The sequence below is a fragment of the Strix aluco genome, chromosome 17 (genome assembly GCF_031877795.1).
Source record: "Strix aluco isolate bStrAlu1 chromosome 17, bStrAlu1.hap1, whole genome shotgun sequence".
NCBI lineage: Eukaryota > Metazoa > Chordata > Aves > Strigiformes > Strigidae > Strix > Strix aluco.
Window position 1 is genome coordinate 13,722,125 of NC_133947.1, and position 21,364 is coordinate 13,743,488.

At 42.1% G+C, this 21,364-nt stretch overlaps 1 protein-coding gene across 9 annotated transcripts in view; it reads right to left on the bottom strand.

The window, feature by feature from the left end:
- Positions 1–5,238: 5,238 nt before the first annotated feature.
- The window catches only part of PTPRT (protein tyrosine phosphatase receptor type T), a 474,436-nt gene continuing 458,310 nt past the window's right edge, over positions 5,239–21,364 (bottom strand). For 6 of the 9 annotated variants that reach the window (XM_074843013.1, XM_074843011.1, XM_074843012.1 and 3 more), the window contains 5 exons: positions 20,161–20,292; positions 16,140–16,265; positions 14,568–14,731; positions 13,864–13,999; positions 5,239–13,146 (listed from right to left, as the gene is read on the bottom strand). In XM_074843013.1, coding sequence (XP_074699114.1) covers positions 13,093–13,146; positions 13,864–13,999; positions 14,568–14,731; positions 16,140–16,265; positions 20,161–20,292 — 612 coding nt within the window. In that variant the 3' untranslated portion in view covers positions 5,239–13,092. The remainder of the gene's footprint in view (positions 13,147–13,863; positions 14,000–14,567; positions 14,732–16,139; positions 16,266–20,160; positions 20,293–21,364) is intronic. The other 3 variants (XR_012625516.1, XR_012625514.1, XR_012625515.1) reach the window with 3 other exon arrangements.

Here is a 21,364-nt window from a genome sequence, read left to right on the forward strand (position 1 = left end):
GCTTTGGGACCGATAACTTCTAAGCCTTCCCCTTCTTTCAGAAGTCTGTGAGAGAGCGAGAAAATTGCAAATAATTGCATCCTGAAGTGATGGAGTTATCTCCCTAAAAATCCAGCACGATTCCCAGGAATAAACGTTTCTCTCTGATCTCCTTGTAGCCCCTGCTTGCAAAGGCTGGCCACTGCTTGAGCAGTTTCATGCAGGCTCCACAGTGGGAAAATTACTTTAAAAGCAGCAGACAAAAAAGGAAAAGTAGCAGCACTGAGGAAAGGGCAGTGTTTTCCACAGAGCAATGCATATAAATTTCTGACGTTATTCAACATGCTTTCAGACTAAAAACTGTTACGTCTGGTACTGGCAGAGATCCATTCTCTTTCAGCAAGTTACTATCTGCTTTGTACTTCCACAGCGTTAGTGTGTCTTTTTAACCTGGTCCTATCACTTCTAAACTGCAATTTGCAAAAATTAGTTTCCAAACCTGCAAAGCTGATTCACACGAGCAACAGCAGCAGCAGGAGTTTGTCAAAGAGAATTATTTGCATGTTTATGCCCAAACCGAGTTTTGACTTAATACTTCTTCATGGCATGATGAATATTTTTGCAGCTATTCTGTTTAAAAAGGGATGTGAGGCTGGTGGAAGGGGACTATTTGACTCGGACCCTGCACACCAGCTGAGAGTGGGAGGCTGGCGAGAGGCTGCCATTTGTTGGAGATGTGCGGAGGGAGCCGGCGCAGGGGTGAAGCCCTCCTGCCCATACTCACTTGCGTCTCATTTTCCAACCCTGAGCTTGGGCCAAGCCACAGATTCACACTTTAGTCCTGACCCGACTGCAGGGTGAGCACATCCACACTAAGCAGCATTTGAATTTCTAGAGGTAGGGGGCTTTATTTCAACACCTGCTAAAACAAGAACATTTTTAGACAACGAAACCTGGAGTGTGCCAGATTAAAATAAAAGGGTCATACGCCAGTAACACAGCAAGCATGAACATGTGTAACAGATCCCATTCATCATAAAAAGCTTGCAGGTTCTAGACTTCAGTGTCAAAATGTTACTAATAGGGAATAGCAGCACTTAGTTCTTTCTTCACCTGATACAAAACAGCTCTGAACAACACAAGACTGAACAACAGATCTCAGTTTTGTGCAAAAGCCCGGTTAAGGGATGTGTGGAGGACCTCCGTGACTGGAAGCAATAAACGCCTCACCAAATGTCAGAGAAAACCTTTCTCCTATACCATGCATGTTTCTTAAGCAAAGTTTCTGTCTGCTGCAACAGAGAGAGAGTTACCATTTGTATGGAGTAAGCAAAAAAACCAGATCTGTAAAGGCTAAAATAATTTCTACATACAACCTCCGAAAAACAAGAAATTTCATTAGGATCCAGAGTAGAAACAAAACAAACCAAGTGCTTATTTTGGATTTTGGTATTAATTTTGACTCAAGCCACAGCTAATCCTTCACACTCCAACCAACGCAGGAACCAGTAGCACATGTTGTGATGCCTCTTATTATACAAATGAGCTGGAAACTGGCTGCTTACAAGTGGTGTATTTGCACATTCAGCCATGTGGTATAATTATAATTCAACTGCGTGTACACACAAGCACAGAGAACTGGGGTTGCTCATTACCTCCTTTGTCAAAGCCTATTTTTCCTTGCAAGATAGTTCCTATGGCACCAGAATAAACAATAATTTTGGTTCTTTGCACATCACCAGCACTTTCCTAGACAACCCGTTCTTTCATTGTCAGCACTCTGGATTGTATAAACACTGTCAATAAGCCTTCCAGTCACTCTTGTTTTAGAGGTATATTTGTGCTCAGCTTTTCGGAGGAGAAGATGACAGAAGACACAGGCAAGCACACTTGCACACAGAGTTGCACACACAATTGCTTCCCTACTTGCAAGAGTGATGCACAAAACCAGACTATCTCAATCCTGAATGGAGATTCTTGCTGTTGTATGTGCTCTCGGCATGCTCTGCTGTTGGGTAAGGAGCTCTACATGGACCCTATGGATGGAAAAAGTCTGAGTCAGTTCAATTCAGTACATTACTTGGAAGAAAGATCCATCTAGGTATCACCCCACATTTGTGATATCCCACACTCAGGCACTGTACCAGAGAAGGCCGTTACAAACTTCCCATTTTAAGTACCAACAACATAACTTTGCTACTAACAGATGGTAAGTCCATGGTGGAGCCAAGGGCTGAGATAAGCGTTTCCTACGTAACAGGCTCAGGCAATAACTGGTGGCTTCTCCTTCCTTCTCAGCATACTCAGTCATAAAATGTAAGTGAAACAATACTCCCAGGAACACGTTTGGAAATTTAAAATAAAAGGATATTTAGTACAAGCTCTTCAGTCTCTCAATCTTACATGGATCAAGGCTTGCACTCATCCTATACATGAGCCTACTGAGGGGATTATTGCTAGAAACTTCTGGCTTTATCCATCTCCAGAATAAGGTTCTGCATATTTCACTGACTTTTCTATGCAAGACAGGCTTTCTCTCACAGTTGTTTTAGAGGGAACCATTTATATATGCAATAAAAAAGCTATTTCACCACATTGCTGAAAATTCCATCACGTTACAGTTTATCTTAACAGTATATCATTTACAATGTATTAATAAAGGAGTACTAAATATTATATTGCTTTTGGCATAAAGAGTACATTATAGGTATTTATAAACACATCAGTAAACGTTACAGACTTTTAAGTAACCCTATTGACCTGTAGCATAAACGCTCTGTAGCTACTGATTCACAATATATAAACACTTTATGGATAAACTTTTACAAGCTATTTATAAATACACTCTTAGTAAGAAATATGACATAATCCCAAACAGACACAGAAATAATTCATAAAAACCAAGATCATTTTTCAAGAAAGAGTACGTCTTTTTATTTAGTGCCTGTAAATTAAAAAGTTACACCTCAGTCTACAAAAGTAAAATTAACACAGAACAGCATTTTTTTTAAAAAATAATTTTTCATTGTTTTTCAAATGTGGAACTTGACAAAAAAGGACCTGAAACAGCCAAGCTAGATGGCTCAGAAGAATAATTGCCAAGCATAAACAAGAAGCATTAAATCTGTTCCTTCTCTCTTTATGTCATTTTATTTATGTCACAGGTCATTTGCTTGCAGGTATGTATTAACAGGGGGAACACATCTCATCTAACTGCAGCCATCTCAGAATTAGTTGCCCAAGTCAGTACTGGTCACCTAGCTAACTCAATTGGTGGAGTAAAACGGGCACATCCAGAGGACAAGCCAACCCCTCCATCTTATATTGCTTTATCCAAGATACACTCAGCCTCTGGAGAGGCCTTTTTCTCACCAGCAGGACAGTCATCCATGTTCCCTCTCAGCTGGACAAGTATCATGGAGACAGCCATGTGAATAGGTCCCAGTTTTGAAGTCTGCTGTTAAACAACAGCTGCACAGTCAGCTCAGAGTGAGATATGATATTTAAAGGTTTAACTTGTGAAACTGAGATCTTCAGCTCAGGCAGAGAGTGTCTATCAAACTTGACAGACCTTGCATAGTATCAGTATGATGATACGGGTTATCAGGGGGATGGATGGAAAAGTAGCAGCTGATACTTGAAGGGAATGACTGACCTGGGAAAAATGTCTGTGGGATTCATACCTTGGCACGTGTCACTCATGGCAGCAGGAACAGGGTGTGAAGGACTTTGGACTTCAGTGGGTTTAAGGCTTCCGCATCTGTCTTCCCTCAGCAGCTTTAACCCACTGCTATCCCTGTGCTGGGCAGGCAAGGGGACAAAGGTGAATTTGTGTCTGCTCCTCAATGCTGGCACTTCAACGTGTATCTTTCAAGACCATCTGGAACACAGCAGAGCTGTCTCTGCTGTCTACCTTCCATGAATGCAACCTGTTGTTATTATCAAGTGTCAGTAAAATATTTTTGATAAATCTGGATAAAGTGCCAAGATGAACTGTAATTAATCACTATGAATATACAACTGCCTCTTGAAACAGTTCAGGACTGTACGGGTAAAATTTCCCCTCAATCTAACACTGTGGTGAGGAGTTTCTTTGGTATCAACTTCTTCTAACTGGTTCCCTGGTGTAACAGTAACTGTGTGTAACTGAAGGGTGTTTTATACAGTCTAACCTCATTATAATGAACCCTTTGAATGAACAGTTGTTATATCTGAATGTTCACCACAATTAAGCTGGGGAATTTGCTCCATCAGGCCAATGAAAAAACATCTGTGTCTGAGCCAAACACTCACACCTAGTACAGTAACAGAATTTTGTTCGTAGCCGTGAAGAATGAAAACAAATATTTTCAAAAGAGAATAGTGAATACATACAGAAAGGAATAGTAAAGTGTGCTTCCAAGGTAGATTTACTATGCTTTAAGAAAAACAGGAGCTACATCATCCTTGTTAAGATGCCTTAATTTTTTTTTTTTTAGTCAGGCTAATTAACAATGCCAAAAAGAGTAGCTCTTACCAGGTGGGTTGTATGAGTGTAGCATGACTGGACTCTCCTGTTCTGACACTAAGCTGTGAATCTTGATGCACTCCTGCTTGTATTCTGGGCATAAAGCAGTCTTCAGAAGCCTTGTCTACTTTCTGCCTACAGCGTACTCCTTTGCACTGACTGGGTCGGATGGCAAGCACTGCCACCTGGGTCTGTTGGTAACTGCGGGTAGAAGACCAGAAGATGGCAGCCTGCTGGTAAATGTGTGAAAATATTCACTACTGACACCCATATCTATGGCTGGGTTTGGCATACAACATCTGCACAGAAACCCCTTGTGCGTCTGTCTATGGAAAACACCAGAAAAATCTCAGTAACATATTAGCAATCTCTTTTCAGCACTTGAATACCAAGGAAACAATATAGTAATACCTGTTAGAAAGAAAACATTGCAGAAATATGCTTTGCTCTAACCCATGCTGCTAAGACTGTAATTCTCAAAAATACTTAGCTCACATACACAGCTCACTTCTGAGAGGGCTGACTCAAAATCTGCAACTAGACTGAAGTGCCTGGTGATTCTCTTTGCTGCCCTTGAGCTCCTTCTGAACGATAACCATGATGCAAAGCCACCTGCCCATCACTGCGACAAGAAGCTGGCCTTGTTCTTTTCCATGCAATCACACCGTCATTTCTAGTAGTACTACTTGCAGTGCATTGTCCCCTCTAAGTGCAAAGAAAAGGCACACGTACAAGAGTCTCTTAGTAAAACATTAATCTCAGATCACAGATTTATTTTATGGATTTGCAACACAGCCCATATTACAAACATTGTCTGGGAACATTTACAAGAATAAATAAGATGGACTCGCAGTTGTAAAAAAAAGATTACACTTCACTGTAATGTACAGTCAAAAAATATATCTGATATTCATTGACTTGACATTATTTACCTTCCTTCTTTTAAGCTAGAAAGAAAAGACACTGAATGCACAGTGTTGAGATTTTTGTAGTTATATTTTTTTCCTTTTTTTTTCATACGTGCTTTATCTATCAAACATCCAAACTGTACAAGTGAGTTTCACCAGTAATCCATAAAGGCCAAAGGGGGGGGGGGAAGATGGGGGGCGGCATCGCAACAGCAGAGATTAGCTCTCATGCAGCACTCCTCCCTGCTGGCAAAATGCACCCAGGGAGCTGGAACAGGACACTGCTGATCCAGTTGCAGCCACAGCATTGCTGTGTGAAGTAGTGACAAGTCTGGCAACAAGTGATGCTAGTAGATTGTAATTTCATCAGGACTGGGCAGGGAAGGGGGGGAAGGAGGTGAAGGAGTTTAAATCAATATGGGAGGGAATTTTGTCAATGTGGTGAGTCAGTATGGGTTAAAGGAAGTGGTAAGGATACAGCTCAAACTTGTGGCATAGAAGTAGAGCATTTAAGTGCTGGAGATGTAAGAAAAGGCTACAGGGGCGATGAGGAGGTAATGCCAGTTCTGTTCCAGGTACATGAAAGTCCAGCACATAAACTCTGTTTAGACTTTCAGCAATGCAAACAACTGACCATCATTTGTCCTGGGGAGTCTTGCTAGAGTATCTAAATTCATGAAAGCTTGTAAAGTGCTGGCCGCACTCCCACTTCCATCCCCGAAAATGCACTCCTTTCCATAATTTCACACAAGTAAGATTTCCGGGAGGTCCCCATTGAAAGATGATGTACTCACACAAGGAAATAAATCTCCATAGTTCAACATGCTTGAGGTACCTCACAAAGTCCCCCTGATAGTAGCCTTTCAGAGTACCAGATCTCCCAATGAAAAATATCTCTGCTGAAACACTGTCATTCTGTGACAAGTGCCTCCACTAAGTAGCCACTATGCTGTTGGATACCTATACATGAAATACCAGGAGTGGTCCCAGAGGGTCCATCTACAGCGTGCCTTCACCTTGCAACAAGCAAATCCTTGCTCCAGACAAAGTGGCATGGACTGGCCCATGTTTATACTGCTTAGAAACAGCTCACGCTGAATTGAGTTGCAGGAAAAACATTTTATCTTGTTCTTTTCCCATTTCATTCTTTTTTTTTTTCTTTTTCCACCAGGAAACACTATGGGAACACCAGCAACTGTCATTCAGTCTGCTGCATTATTTTGTTTTTTAAGGCTCAGGTTGACAACAGAATAGTGGTGAAAAATCTGCTGCATGCACTGGGACAAAGGATGGAAAGGCTGATTTAGATCTCTCATGTTTTTACAAACTGAAAAAGCTGCCAGGTTTTCACAATTATGCTAGTCCAACATGAAACTGTAGGATATTCTGAGTATAGTTTATTTTTTACAAGGGAGGCTTTTAAAATACTTTAACACAGCAAATAAAGATTATAGACTAGAGGTCACTGGAAGTCAGCAAGATTTTTCTTTTTTCTTTCCATCACACTCAGTATCACCAGGATATGGTCTTGATGTATGAAAATGTATGATTTTGCTTGACAGTTACAGCAAATTGTACATTCTTCAAATACGTATATGAGGAAGATCACTGCTACCTTTTCCAAGTCAATGAACAGATAATACATGATCCTAGTGGTCCTTGCCAAAACTGCAGAAAGTGGGCTTTGCTTGCTATGCTGTTGGCTCGCCCTCGATGAAAGAAGAGCTGTAGGTATTTTTGGGAACAGGGAAAGAAAGAGCACTTGCATTTAAATTGTATATTATGTATGTATGGCTATAGAAGACTGCAGTCTAAATAAACAGGAACACAGGAGGGTTAATAGAATCCTTATTACTCACTTCTGTCTCCCTGACTTTAATTAGCTGGCTCCCCCCGGTTCTACTCCTGTAAACATCTGTGCAGGGAAGATGCAGTAGTTTGTTCTATCATTTCACAGTTTCCTGGGAGGTATACTGAATTTTTGACCCAAAGCAGTGGATATGCTGAATAACTTTTGCCACATGACCCCCTTTATTTTTCTAACAAACTGAGGTTGACTGAAGTTTGCACACTTAAGACAAATGAAAGAATCTCAAGTGAAAATATAGCTCACACAAAGTTCTTGAGATGCCCCTTGCACTGTCTGGAGATACCATAAAAATTAACTGTGCTACCAATGTAATGGAATTGATTGTTTTAAATTTATTACAGGACAATGAAGTTTTCCGAGCGGAACATTTCCACTGCATTGCACGTCCAGGACCGCGGCAGGACTGTGCGCTGCTCTGTGATGACTTGTTAAGAATTCTGCAAGTCTGACAGATAGAGGCACCTCATATTTGAAGATTCCTCTCTCAAGCAAACCGACTTTTATCTTTGTCCCTCAGGATTTACTCCCTCTGTTACACTCTGACTGCTCCGTCTCCACAGAGCTCCACAGCACGGAATGTGGCATTACCTGTTTTTTATGATCTTGGCACAAATTCAGAAGGGTAAGAAAGATATAAGAGCAGCTGTGCAAGAATGAGAGACAGAACAAGGTGCAAGTTTCCTACCTGTTTCAAGACTCCATTTAATCTGCCTCCTCCTCCAATGTTTGGTTTCTTCTAAAGGAGATTTCTTCTCCTTTTCTTCTCTTTCAGATGGCAATTCATTTAACTGCCTTCTGAATCACCTGCTGCAGGAGCCTCCCTCCTTTCTCTGACTCTACAGCACATCAAGAGCAGTGACCAGCAATCCCTGGCTTGAGATTCCCAAGGGAAACCTCACAAACTACGTCTAAAGGGCCTCTGAAAAGTAAATGGAAAAACAAGTCTACTATCTGCAGGCTTAAATCTACTACTGTGGGGTCTTCATTGCCACCAGGCTGGAATTTTTATTGAAGGGAATTTACAGATCCAGAATAAAAACCTGGGAACTACTGACACACAAATACATACTGCTCTAGGCAAAAGCTTTGGGATTCTCTCCTCTGCCCTACAGAGTTACATGGACCAGACTGATTAGGGGTCACAGGCATTTCCCAAAACCTCTGTCTGCTTTTTTGGGAGTTACCTGGACTTGTGTGTGCATGTGGGCTGCATGAGGGCTGAGCAGGGCAGATGGGGCACAGAAACGGCGGTTTGATTTGGGGGTAAAGGCCACTAAAGTTACAGCTTTGCAATGCATGTAAAAACCTTTCATTGCCAAGTACCTGTTGCCCATGGACCAAAATGGACAACTCTAGCTCACATAAATAGCTAAAATGTGAATAAATTAAGAGGGACCCACCAGAGCATGGCAAAGGCAGACATAATTCTGTGCAACCCTGCTGAAGAACTTAAATCACAAATTGAAAGGCCTCCTACTTAACCATAGTCCAGAGACTTCCCTGATCAGAGAATACCAATTATTTCAATCTGCAGACATAAATAAAACCACTGAATTTCCATTTGCTTGCTTGCTACCAGAAGTCCTGATTCAGTTACTTTCACATGTACCCTTGTACTCCCTTGCATGGTTTTTTCTCTTTATGTTAATAATCAAGTCTATTTACAGAAGGTCAAACACCTGTTTCCTTACAGGTAATCTGAAGAAGGGGGAAAAAAAAAAAAGGACCCAGCATAGAACACAGTTCCTGCAGAAATTTTAATTAAAAAAACCCCCACCAAACCCACAAACCACCACCAGACAAACACAAAACTAAAAAAAGAAATGGTTGTTAAGACCTACTGTACCTTTTAGGGGTTTTGGTCTATCTCTTTCCTGCAGACAACTCAGGGTCTTCCTTCTCCAGCAGCCAGTCTAGATAGCTCTGGGATTCTTTGCTTCAGTTACATCCCTTAATAATTTAAGATGTTAGTTACCCCCTGTATGTGATAGTCATCCCTGAAGCATCCATCTTTAACTATTTCTGGTACCCTGTATTTCAGATTAAACGTCAGACCAATACTATGCTATCAATAAAAAGTGCTCCCTCACCGCTGAAGGGTGTCTGAATGGGAATAAGTTTATCTTCATTATGACCATTCAAATATTGTCAATATCTTATTTTTCCAGCCTAAAACTTGGTCATTGAGGAATTCACCTTTTCTACCGTACATTATTGCTTTCCATCCGCAGCAGGGGATGCTTAACTTGGAAAGCTTGCCCTGACTATTAATCCTTTCAGGACTGAGAAAGCCTCCTTTATCTCATCTCATAATTTCTCTCTTTCTCAGCGAAAACAAACCCATCACCCATGATCTTGCTTCAAACACATTACCTATTTTGCTACAGGCTGTTCTCCAGGGTTTAAACAACCTCAAGGTAGTAAGGTTATTTAAAGCGAGCTTCTCTTCTCTTTCCACACAATTCCCTTCATCATTAACTCACATTCAGCATATATGCATTGTGCAGTAAGGAACAGCATACAGATCCCTGAGCCAACACAGACTGGAGCTGGGTCGGTCCCCCAAAAGCAACGTAACTGCATGACAATATAACACCTTGGCAACATAATCTGTAGTGTTTCCTGAGCATCCTTCCACATGGATTGCAGGCTGGACTGTAGAAGAAGGTTGAGACACATGGCTGAGTTGTCACATATTAAGCTGTGACTAACAGTTAGGCTGTGGTAACTAATGTTTGCATTAAACTTGTTCCTTGCAAATACAAGGTAAAATTTAGCTTAAATATCTTTCCCTGCAGTTTATGCTAATGTCATTTTGCATTTGCAGAGGGCCAAAAGCACATAGTGAGTTGCTGTGGGTCAGCTGATACATGTACCTGACCCTTTTGTAGCATTTTTCATACCATAAACCACATTCAAACCTACCTCAAGACCTTAAACAACTACTCCAATACAAGTGCTATTCTGCTCTGCTCATCCAACACCTCCTTCTCTCCACGCACACAGCCCTCCTATGGGCTTACTCCTGTCTTTCTAATCCACTTTCTTTCATGCTACTGTTCAGCCTTGAATTACCTCCTACACTTCACATCTCAGTCATACTGCCATTTCTTCTACCTCTCTATTCCTTTTATCCTGCCTGTCACCCTCGGTGCTTGTACTAGTCTTTTAGTAACTCATGAGGGGGACCTACCACTATGCTAGTTTCCATGTAGAATTAACAGAATCCTAAATACTAATTAATATTTCCATAGTACCCACAGGGAGTGATTCCCTCTGGCTTTTGGGAGTTAGCAAAGTCATGAACACTTTGCTGACTGGTAGTTTCTTCCTACCTGGGCAGTTGTTGAAAAATCTCATTCTGGGATCAGGATTCCCTCTTCCCTCTTCTTTGCTAATGGCTCCCAACTCCTGACCTACACTGTTACAGCAAGCCGCCTGTAATCAAAACACTAACATGCCTTCCTTCTCATTTTTATCTCATAGCTTTGCTTTGCTTTCTATTTTTTCTGCAGAATTGTTTGTGTTGCTTAGTGGCAAAAGGAGAAAAAACAATTAGAACCACTAGATTGTTTCATGAGATGCCAGACATCTACCTACAGCCCCAATGGGAACTGAAAGTGATTTTGTGATTTCTTGCAGACAACAAAAAGGACCAACTAGAAACAGAGCAGAGGCACCTGTGAGGGGGTTCTCACCAATACTTTATGGCACACTGGCTACATCAGGGACAATGTGGTTCAAGCTCGTTGAAGACCTTCATGATACTCACTTGGAACAAGCCAAGAATCCAAAGCCCCTGGAAAGAATATGAGCTAGGCGGTTCAGCATCCTATGAAGCCTCTCCTCTGCTTAGCAGGAAGAGGGTTACTGCTGTTCCAAGCATCCTTCCTTAGACTGTTGCAGGTCCTGGTAGAGATGACAACTTTTTGGTTAGGTACTGGTATGTTTGAGTAGAGAGTTGCTTTTATCAGATTTAATTTTCATCCTTCATTGTCAAGGCAAAGGTATGACTATTAAAAAAAGAATGACCGTGAAGTAGAGGTGCCTTTTGAATTTACATATAGAATTAGCAAAATTTTTTTCAAATTCTGGCATGCTCTATGCCAGGCATCGACATGACAGAGGTCGCAGCACAGTCTCTGAGTATTTACCTGAGGGTGGAAAACTACAGGGTGGTAAGAAAGTGGAGTTTCCTTCAACTCTTACCCTCGGTCTATCTTTTAGCAAGTCTGTATTTGAAGAAACCTACGTCTCCCAGAATCTAATTTACACACAGCACAACCTCGTATCCTCTCACCCTCAAGATAAATAAATGGATAAACTGAAGTACTGAATATTGTAAAGACTTGTTCATTCAATTATTTTCTTCTCTAAGATTACCCTGCAGACCTTAATGATTAACTACTTAAACATACTCTTTCAGAAAAGCAATTTCTTAGCTCTAAGAAGTCAGAGTGAGATCCAGAACCATGGCAAAACACATCTGGTGTTTGTTTCAAAGAACAAGAGTTGCACAGGCATTTTTGCAGAACAGAACAAAAGCTGTTTTGCTTAAGAAGGAAAGTTGCTGTGCTAGTCTAACACTTTTCTTAACACATGTCAGAATAGGTTTCTGTGTATGTACATCACCTTTCCTACAGCTTGGATGGGTTACCATTTTGAAGCTTGTATAGCCTGGAAACCTGAATAAATCACTCAACTACATCTGACTGTACAACAGTTTGGAAATAGCGAGGAAATCTTGACCAAACCCAATTTTGAGATTACCTTCAGATTTTAAGCTCTTGAGCAGGAACCTTCTTTGTTCTCTGTTTGCACAGTGCCTAGTTCAGCAGGGTCCTGTCATGACTAGGGGTCCTAAGTTCTACAGCAATACAAATAATAAATAAAAAATAATAATACATAGTATATGATCAATAATACCTACTTTATACCCTGTTTTTCAAAGACACACTGCACCCCAGCAAATACTTGAAAAATATGGTAACAAAGTTACCAAAAGTTGCAAGACAAATGCAATTTGTTTGATGCAAATATTTAAGGTTCAAGTGGCTGGGAAACTCATTAATGGTATTGCTCCACCAGCACTGAAACGAACACAGACCAGAGAGATGTAACCGGTTCATGCACAGCCTTGGGAGTCTAGCAGAAACTGGGAGGAAACATTTGTGTAGAAGGCGAGGCAGTGAATACATGAACAGCTTCTCATCTCCACCATCTATTTTCATGCTAAAAGGGACTACATATGGGAAAAGAATTCCAGTGGGGTTTTTTTGTGTTGGCCTTTTCATTTGGAAAAACAAATAAAAGGAGACAGATAAGGTAGACAAATTGTAATGAAACATTTCATATATCCCCTATGGCTATCTCATTTTTCCCAAATGACTGCTGCATAAAATTAAAAAATTAAAGACTGGGATTTGAGAACAAAATTATAAATTAAAAAAGAGACATTTAAAAGAGAATTTCCTAAGGGTTTCATTCCTTCCCCACTCTGCAGCAAGGAGAGCAAAAATACAATCCAAAAGGGGAGAGAAGAAGTCAGAGGGGATTAGAAAGTCCAGTCTTTCAGCCTGTCTCCCATTTTGCTAATTTTTACAGTAGGTTATTTAAGAAGCGGTAGATGTTCCAATAGAAAGCAGGCAGCAGCAAACACAGGCATTGTCTTCTCCTTCCAGCGAGGTCTGTGCAATCTCAGTCTCTTGCTCTGGGAAGGAGAGGTTTTCCTTCCCACACTTGTTACTGCCTTCCAGTGTGGGAGAGGGGAGAAGCGTCTGCCAGAGGTTGGGGTCTGGCATTTTGGAGGCTCCCCTCCCTCCGCTGGGCTAAAAGGAACTCAAGTATTCCAGTGCAACCTCATATACAAATTTATACTGTTCCTGAAAGACAGAACAGAAATCAATGGCATTAGGATACAGGTAAATTCTTAAGAGCCTCATCCTACAAGCTGCCAAAAATGCCTCCTCCCTCTTATACTGTTTGGCAAGACCAGGCAAAAATTAATTGCATTTCTATGTGATCCTGAACAAGAATTACTAAGAGATGGTACTGTCAATGGAAAAGAAAAACATGCAAAGAGACAGCCACCGTATGGACTATTCATTATTTGCTTCAAGCCCTCACTGCATGCGTTGGTTTTGAGGAAAGAATTCAGTGTGATCAATCGAGATGATTGAATTCAGGACAGTTTAATCTCTTCGGCTGCCGGGAGCAAGGCCTGGGGTTTGGGCTGTTCCTGGGTTCAAGGCATGTCACAGCATTAAGCACTGGCTGTACGCATGCACGGGAGGACAAATGCCCCCATCCCCACAGCCATGGTGAGAGCTACGTGGGGTCTCACCTCCTGGAGGCAGCTGGGCATGGATGGAGACAGTGTTCGTCACGCTGCCAGGGCAGCGGGCCCCCCGCTCAAGGAGAGCAGCAGTGGGAGTGGGGGGTTCACTGTACGTGCTAAAATAGGACTGACGTTAATTCTGATGGCTTCATGTTATGATTCATCTTGATTCATACTGGTCTAAGTCATGAAATCTTTTTTGCCTATCCTAAGGTCCCCATGCATACGCTGGGTGGGGTAAGGTGCAGGGGAAAAAGCTTACCAGTGACTCCACCATGTTGGATTTGTTATTCCGTAATGTTTTCACTATGTGGAACACATCAATGATATTTTGCTGTTGAATCATTTCACACACGCTGCAGATGGCACAGAAGGTGCCGCTGCGTCCCCCACCGTTCCTGGGCGCAGGAGAAAAGAGGCAAAAGGTGAAGGCAAGGCTGAGGGAACGGGCGAGAGCGCTGCTCACACAGCAGCTCGCACACCACAGATGCTAAGAAAAGACTGTAACATAAGGGCTGGTTAAGGACGTTCATGGGTGTGTGGAAGTGGAGACCTGCAGGGCAGGAGACAGGGATGGAAGGGCCAAGCCGGTGCCTGGTCTGGTGGCCAGGGCAGCCCCAGGGACTGCAGTGCTGCTCCTCACGGCTCTGGGCTCACAGCAGCTCTGAGCTCAGAGCTGAACACGCGGCAGCGCTGCCTCGGTTGTGTCTGGGCTCCAGTCACGAGATCTACCTACACAACAGAAAGTAGCAGAGCTTTTTCAGCTACTCTTCACCGCAATCAGTAAAATCTCTAGGCCAGGATGCTCTAACGTAGCACAATATTCAACTTGAAGTGTATTACGAATGTAATTTAACTTCATTTTCCCCAGCTGAAGCCTGGCAAACCACCAAATTTCCAGATCCATAATCAGTGCTCTTCAGACAGCATTTCGTCAGGTGACAGATATTTTCAAGTCCTACTTACAGGCAGTGGACAACAGTCCGTCCGTCTCTCCCATCGTACTGTTCTTGCCACTTCTCCAACCTTCTGACCACCTTCAGGAGGGAGCGTTTGGAAGGAGGGGTGTCCCTGTATGCTGGCCAGCCGATGTACTGCAGGTGCTGAACTATGCGATACCCGTCCTGAGGCTAAAACAAAGAGCACTTTCAAGATGCTAAACGGGGCAGGGCAGGAAGCAGAGAGTCAGGGTAAAGCAGGGGGCACTGGTTACATGGCATCTCCCCCCTGGATCTGATGTCATCAATGTTAACATCCTCTGCTCTGCTTACCGGATACAGTGAGGAACAAGGACTTTTCAGTAATCCAGATAACAATGATGACTTCAGATATTACAGAGCCAGGCAGAAACCAGGTGCATAGGATCCCTTGTTTTGTTTCCAGCAGAGAATAAAGTCTCATTAAACTGTACAAATAGATCAGATGTGTCTTTCCCGATTGCCTGTGCTGGAGATTAATTGTGCCATAAGAACTAAAGGCGAAGAAGGCCCTCAAAAAATTCCCTGGGGACTGTGGCAGGAAAAGGATCCTCATAAAGATTTTAGCAGCAGCCACTGATGTTGAACATAGATGGGTGCAGAGAGCTGTGAGTTCACAGCATCCACCCTGCCAGCTCCGCATTTACGAGCCAGCTTCATCCCGAGAGTCACAGAGCCTTAGTCTTATTAGCTGCATGACTTCAAGGCTGTCCCTGGTTCAAAAGCAGTTGGCCTGGGATACAGAAAGGTGAATATTGAAGCAATTTATCAATTTGTGTAGTTGGACCACAAGCTTCACTCTGCAATGCCATGACTGAATTGCTGCCCAGGCTCTGACCACACAATGAGAGACTGATGTGTTAAACAGCATGGAAATGTAATTTGTGGAGCCTGTTTCCATTACTGATTAGAAAAAGTGAAAAAGGAACAAAAGACGAGACATAATCAATCTGGAAAACAACTAATGAGAGAGAAATTCTCTAGTGAACCCCCTTCCTGCAGCCCTGAAGTTGCATGGCCAGGGTCCAGTGCGCAGATAAACTTTGTTTCTATCATTTCAGCTGTCCTGGTGCTGTGGGATACAGAGAAAGAGTTGCTTACTGAAATGGCAGTTGCTTATTTATAGGGAAAACAGTGGCAATTGGGAATCCCAGTCTAGCCAGTAAATGTTGCATCTGTCTTCAGAGACACTGCATAGCAGTTGACAGATGGAGAGCTGCTGATACTATCCCAGTTTATTTCCTATGATACCGATGGTTTTATATTGGCTACTGGATGATTAATTGTTCTCAAATATACACAAAAAAATGCTTTCCATTTAAATACAGATTTTTCAGCTCATATCATCCACTTTCTACTTTCAGCCAAGAGTCTTTTACCAATACAGACTGATGCAATTAAATGTTAATTAAAGGAAGTAGCTACTACATTCTGCAGTGGAATTTTGTTCCTAGGTGAGAGATTCAGCATCTCTAAACCACAACTCTTGGTTCTGCCTCTTCTTCATGCCAAAATGTATTTTTGAGAATACACAGGGAATCTGGTATTTCACTGATCTTACCCTGGCCATGTTGCAGATCCGGAATATCCGGTTGATGATATCTTCATCAATGTCTGCTGAAACAAACTCTACTTGAATTGGGCCATAACAACAGGATGTCTTCTCTGGCCAGTACTGCATGCAGAGCTAGAGAAAATGCCAAAAGAAACAGAAAGCACCTTAACTATTAACAAGGAAACGCATGTTCAGGCTTACTTCCTTTCAAATTTCTAACCAGCTCAAAACCCATAACCAATCTTGTCTTACATGTATTTGCTCAGAGAAGACCTTATTCTAGCTCAGCAAACATTTTTTATATCATGAATATGAAGAAAAAAAAAGGAATAAATTTTAAAAGCTTGACTTCTTTTCCCTTTTTTTTTTGTATGAATGCATTTTGTAACTGATTGAATTCTGGGGTCTAAAGGTGCAGAAAAGGTGGCTGACACATGAAGCTTCTGTAGGGGTACAGATTTAAAATGAACATTAAAAGATTAGTGTCTGTAGGTAAATTTAATAGAAACCACACAGGTTTGGTGTTGATGAGAAAACAGTACATGCGCTAAGAAAATTAATCTTAATTCAAGCAAAGTGGAACTTCTGTTTTCTGTATGATGAACTTTTTAGCTTTCTGACTCTACCAGAGAGCAGGGGAGGGAGAATGCGTTTGCTCCAAGAGCAACTCCGATTGCAGGGTGAACCACAACTGAATCTCTGAAGTTTATGAAGCAGGTTGGAAGTCTTTTTTCTTATGCTGATATTACTGAATTGAAAGTACAAAAAAAATCGTATCCACACAAATTACAATCTAAGTATTTCAAATCCATCTGGAAATAGATCATGGTGAGAAAAATATTTTGCATGAGATCTCATTAGCAGTTTCTGCTGAGATTGTATTTCTTTCTGTTTCTTTCTTCCTATTTTCAAGTGTAATTTTTTAGAAGTTTTGAAACCCCCAGATGCTCATTTGAACTTGCTCTCAAGCTTTTCAAGTTCAATCACTGCCAGTAATAACGTCAAGTGTATGCATGCTACTGCATTAATTCTGTATTCCTGTTATTCCTTCAATCATATGGGATCGAAATTGGGTGGGATATTCATGCAATCTTATGCATCTTTGCCCTTGTTAGTTTTACAAGCTTAAGCAAGCCAGGCAAGACCACATAAGCAAGTCCTCCTTTGAACGTTGTCTTCACTCTTCATTCAGACTTTCAAGCAGCCTACAGATCTCCTCTGAAGCATCTGTCCAATAGGCAGGGAGATCTGAGCTGAGCAGGTGCTTTAGGAAACAACCTCAAGGTGCATTGGAAAGAAGAAAAAGATTAAACCTTTCCTTAATATTGAAAATCTGCTTTTCACAAAGCAGGTCTGTGAATGGCCATCTACCCAAACGTTTATGTATATAAAGTCTTAAATTGTCTGTTAATGTTCTCTGACCTCTACATGGCTTTACTTGCACCTTTTCCCTGCATAGTGGATTAAAGGTTCACTTAGGTGTTTATTTTAACTCTTTCCTCTCTACAGTTCAGCCACAGCTTTTATAGAAGCAATTTTTGTATTTGAGTTCTACTCATTGAGATGAGTAACACAACCTGCTCATGCACACAAATACAGTATCTCAAGCAATTGTACACCAACAGTTTCGTAGTGCTTACGGTGCAGCGCTTGGATTAGGCAGTGATGAACAGGTAGATAATTACAACATTGTCATACAATGACAGTACAAGCACAATGTTGTTAAGTTTCCTTTTCAGAAACCTCACTTTTACAATGGATCTGCTGATCTGCTTGAGGGTAAGAAGTCTCTACATAGGGATCTGGACAGGCCGGATCGATGGGCTGAGGCCAACTGTATGAGATTCAACAAGGCTCAGTGCCGGGTCCTGTGCTTGGGTCACGACAACCCCACGCAATGCTACAGGCTTGAGCAAGAGTGGCTGGAAAGCTGCCCAGCGGAAAAGGATCTGGGGATGTTGGTCAATGGACGGCTGAATATGAGCCAGCAGTGTGCCCAGGTGGCCGAGAAGGCCAATGGCATCCTGGCTTGTGTCAGAAATGTGTGACCAGCAGGGACAGGGAAGTGACTGTCCCCTGTACTTGGCACTGGTGAGGCTGCACCTCAAATACTGTGTTCAGTTTTGGGCCGCACACTACAAGAAAGACATTGAGGGACTGGAGCGTGTTCAGAGAAGGGCAACGGAGCTGGTGCAGGATCTGGAACACAGGTCTGATGGGAAGCGGCTGAGGGAATTGGGGGAGTTTAGTCTGGAGAAGAGGAGGTTGAGGGGAGACCTCAAGAGACCAACACCCGTTGGTCTCTTTTCCCAAGTAGTAAGCGATAGGATGAGAGGAAATGGCCTCAAGTTGCACCAGGGGAGGTTTAGATTAGATATTAGGAAAAACTTCCTTCACCAAAAGAGTTGTCAAGCATTGGAACAGGCTGTCCTGGGAAGTGGTTGAGTCACCATCCCTGCAGGTATTTAGAAGACCTGTAATGTGGCACTCAGGGACATGGTTTAGTGTGACTTGGCAGTGCTAGGTTAATGGTTGGACTCAATGATCTTAAGTCTTTTCTAACCTAAATGATTCTGTGATATGAAACTGTCATACCTTGCCTTGAAATCTCATAAGATACAAACTTTAAAATCATCCTTAACTTCCAGTGCTACCTTGGTGTTTTTGGCATTGGCTGCAGACTCGAGCTAGGTGACACCCTGCTAGAGTAACCATCAAAATGATTTTATGCATTTCCAAATCTCCTTTTCTGTGCCTACAGACTACCTCATAAAAACAAAACTTTGCTGGGAATAAAACAAAGCAGGTAAAGTCTCATGCAGAAAGATAGTCACAAGAATAACACTGTCTGAGGCTGACAGGCTTGTGTTTTCCAAGAACGAAGTGTGAGAAAGCGTGTCATTTCCAGAAGAAGCTGTGTTTTCCTTTAAAGTGTCAGAAAAAAAGGAAAAGATGAAGTTCACCTCTGGATTCAGTGCCAAGATGCAGAATCAGGCAGGGTGAATCGGACAGGAGGCAGCAAAACCACAGGGCCTCCAATTCCTTGCACAGCGGTGGGACTCTGAGGGTCACCAAGAGAGCCCACTTCTGAGCAGAGCTCTTACTGTGCTGGAGATGAAATCCCACAGCGTTCACCCTGAAGGGAGATTCCCTCACCTAACGGGGTGATTGGCTTCTCCATTACCATTGAAAAAAGAAACCAATAACCTCACTGCCTTCAAGCGTGGTAAGATTTTGAAGACAGAGAAGAGACAAACGAAAAATTAATCCATGAAGTACCAACTACTTGAGGGTTCCTCTCCTCTTGTTTAACAAGTGCTGTAACGGGTGAATTAGCCATGCCAAATGTACTCTTCACACAAATTGCATGATTACGCCTTTTTGAAAGCTGTTATCTTCTGCCACTCATCAGCAAGGTGGCTGGAAATGCTAGTACAGGAGGAACTACAACGGCTTCTCCCCTGGCAAGCTCAACTCCGGAAAATAATGGTGTGTTTAGTAGGCAAGAAACCAACTTACACATGACACTAGAAAGGAAAAAAAAAAGCCAACACAGTACAATGTGCTTCTCCAGAAACTGTGCAAACCACACTTCTCAGTATTACAGAATTGCATTGTCAATCTCAGGGAAAAGATCCTTCAAACTATTTCAGCATCTCTCTTGGTTTTATTCTTCTGGAAATGTCATGTGAACAGGCAAGCATGAAGCACACTGGGGCTGTGGAACATTTTTCTAAACCAAAGACAGAGAAAAAATATGAAAGGGAAGAAAGAGGGTTTGGGAGGAAGATTTAGGCCCGCAAACACAGAATAGATATCCCTGTTAACCGCAGTAAGAATTAGGTGCCTTAAAAGGAGCCAAGAACGTGGACTTATTCTTCATTATACCCCAAAACATTACCTATTACTTTCCAGTTCCCCTTTATTGGGGTGGGGAGGGGGGACACAAGAAAATGGCAGCAGAAATGCTCTTAAATCCATCTGGATTTGAGAAGTTACATGCCAGAAATGATGAAAAATCACTTACCTGTGCTGCATCCATCTCATTCAGCATCACAACAGAGGAGCAGTTATAATCAAACACCAGCCTCCAGAAGTCTGCTATGGTGTTGGGCAAAGGGTGTTGGGTTACAATAAAGGCAGCAGGTTGCTTGTGGCTCTAACAAAAGAATAAGATTAGTTAAAAAAAAATTCAATCAACTTTTATTCAAACGAATATTATACCCGGGAGGCTATGGCTAGGCAATCTGAGCCATTTAACCAGATTATACAAATCACATATCCTTCTCCTTGTTATCGCTCTGCAATGAATGAATGTCTCATAATGGGATTCTTTTGCTCCCAATGAAGACATTTCATTAAAGAAGTGTCACAAGAGCAGAGATTACCCAAATCAATTATTTATATTTTGAAACTCAGCAAATAATACTAATTCTACGATTACTACTACTACTACTATCAGTAATATTAATAATTGGAAAGAAAACAGCTGGAAGCAAATGCTATTCTTTTTGCTGCAATGGACTCTTAGGAACTACAGAAGGGATTAGCCCCCCCGCCCCCGTCTGCTATTGCTCCCTGGAGATGTAGTGCTGCGAGAGGTGTCACATTTGGATCCCAGCCATCCTTTAAGAGCTTGTGGGGCAATACTCAGAGCCTGCAACATTGGCATTTAATTTCTGATGCTATTCTTTCTCCTCAAAAAAAGCCCTCTGACCTCAATCTCCCTAACCACGATGGGGAGGAACTGTGCTCCTAACCTCTGCGGGGCTGTGTTAATGAATGTTTGCGAGGCACTTTGAGATGAAAGGGTACAAGCTCAAAACTTTATTGCTTTCCAACCACGGCAGGCAATACTCAGATGAGCCTACAAGCTGCACAGTCCTTTCTGCTGTACATCTGTGAAGCAGACTTGAATCAAAAAGCACAACATTTCTGGGTTTAAAAAAAAAAAAAAGAAAAAAAAAATTGAGATTTTGGATTTGAAGTAAATAAATAAATAAAATCCCAAAGTAGTAAGATGGCAGCTGTGGGGGCTTGCCTCTTCTCCTCCATATGAGTCAGGTGTGGGTGGAAGTGCTGAGCAGACCATGCTGGGAGGGGGAAAGGGTGTTGTGCACACTCTGCATCAGCTTGCAGTGTGGCTGTGCCATGCTTCTGAGGGTGCACGTGTGAGGAGGGTGGTGGGTCATGAAGTAGAGAGAAGCAAAAGGAAATGATTTCTTGGGAAA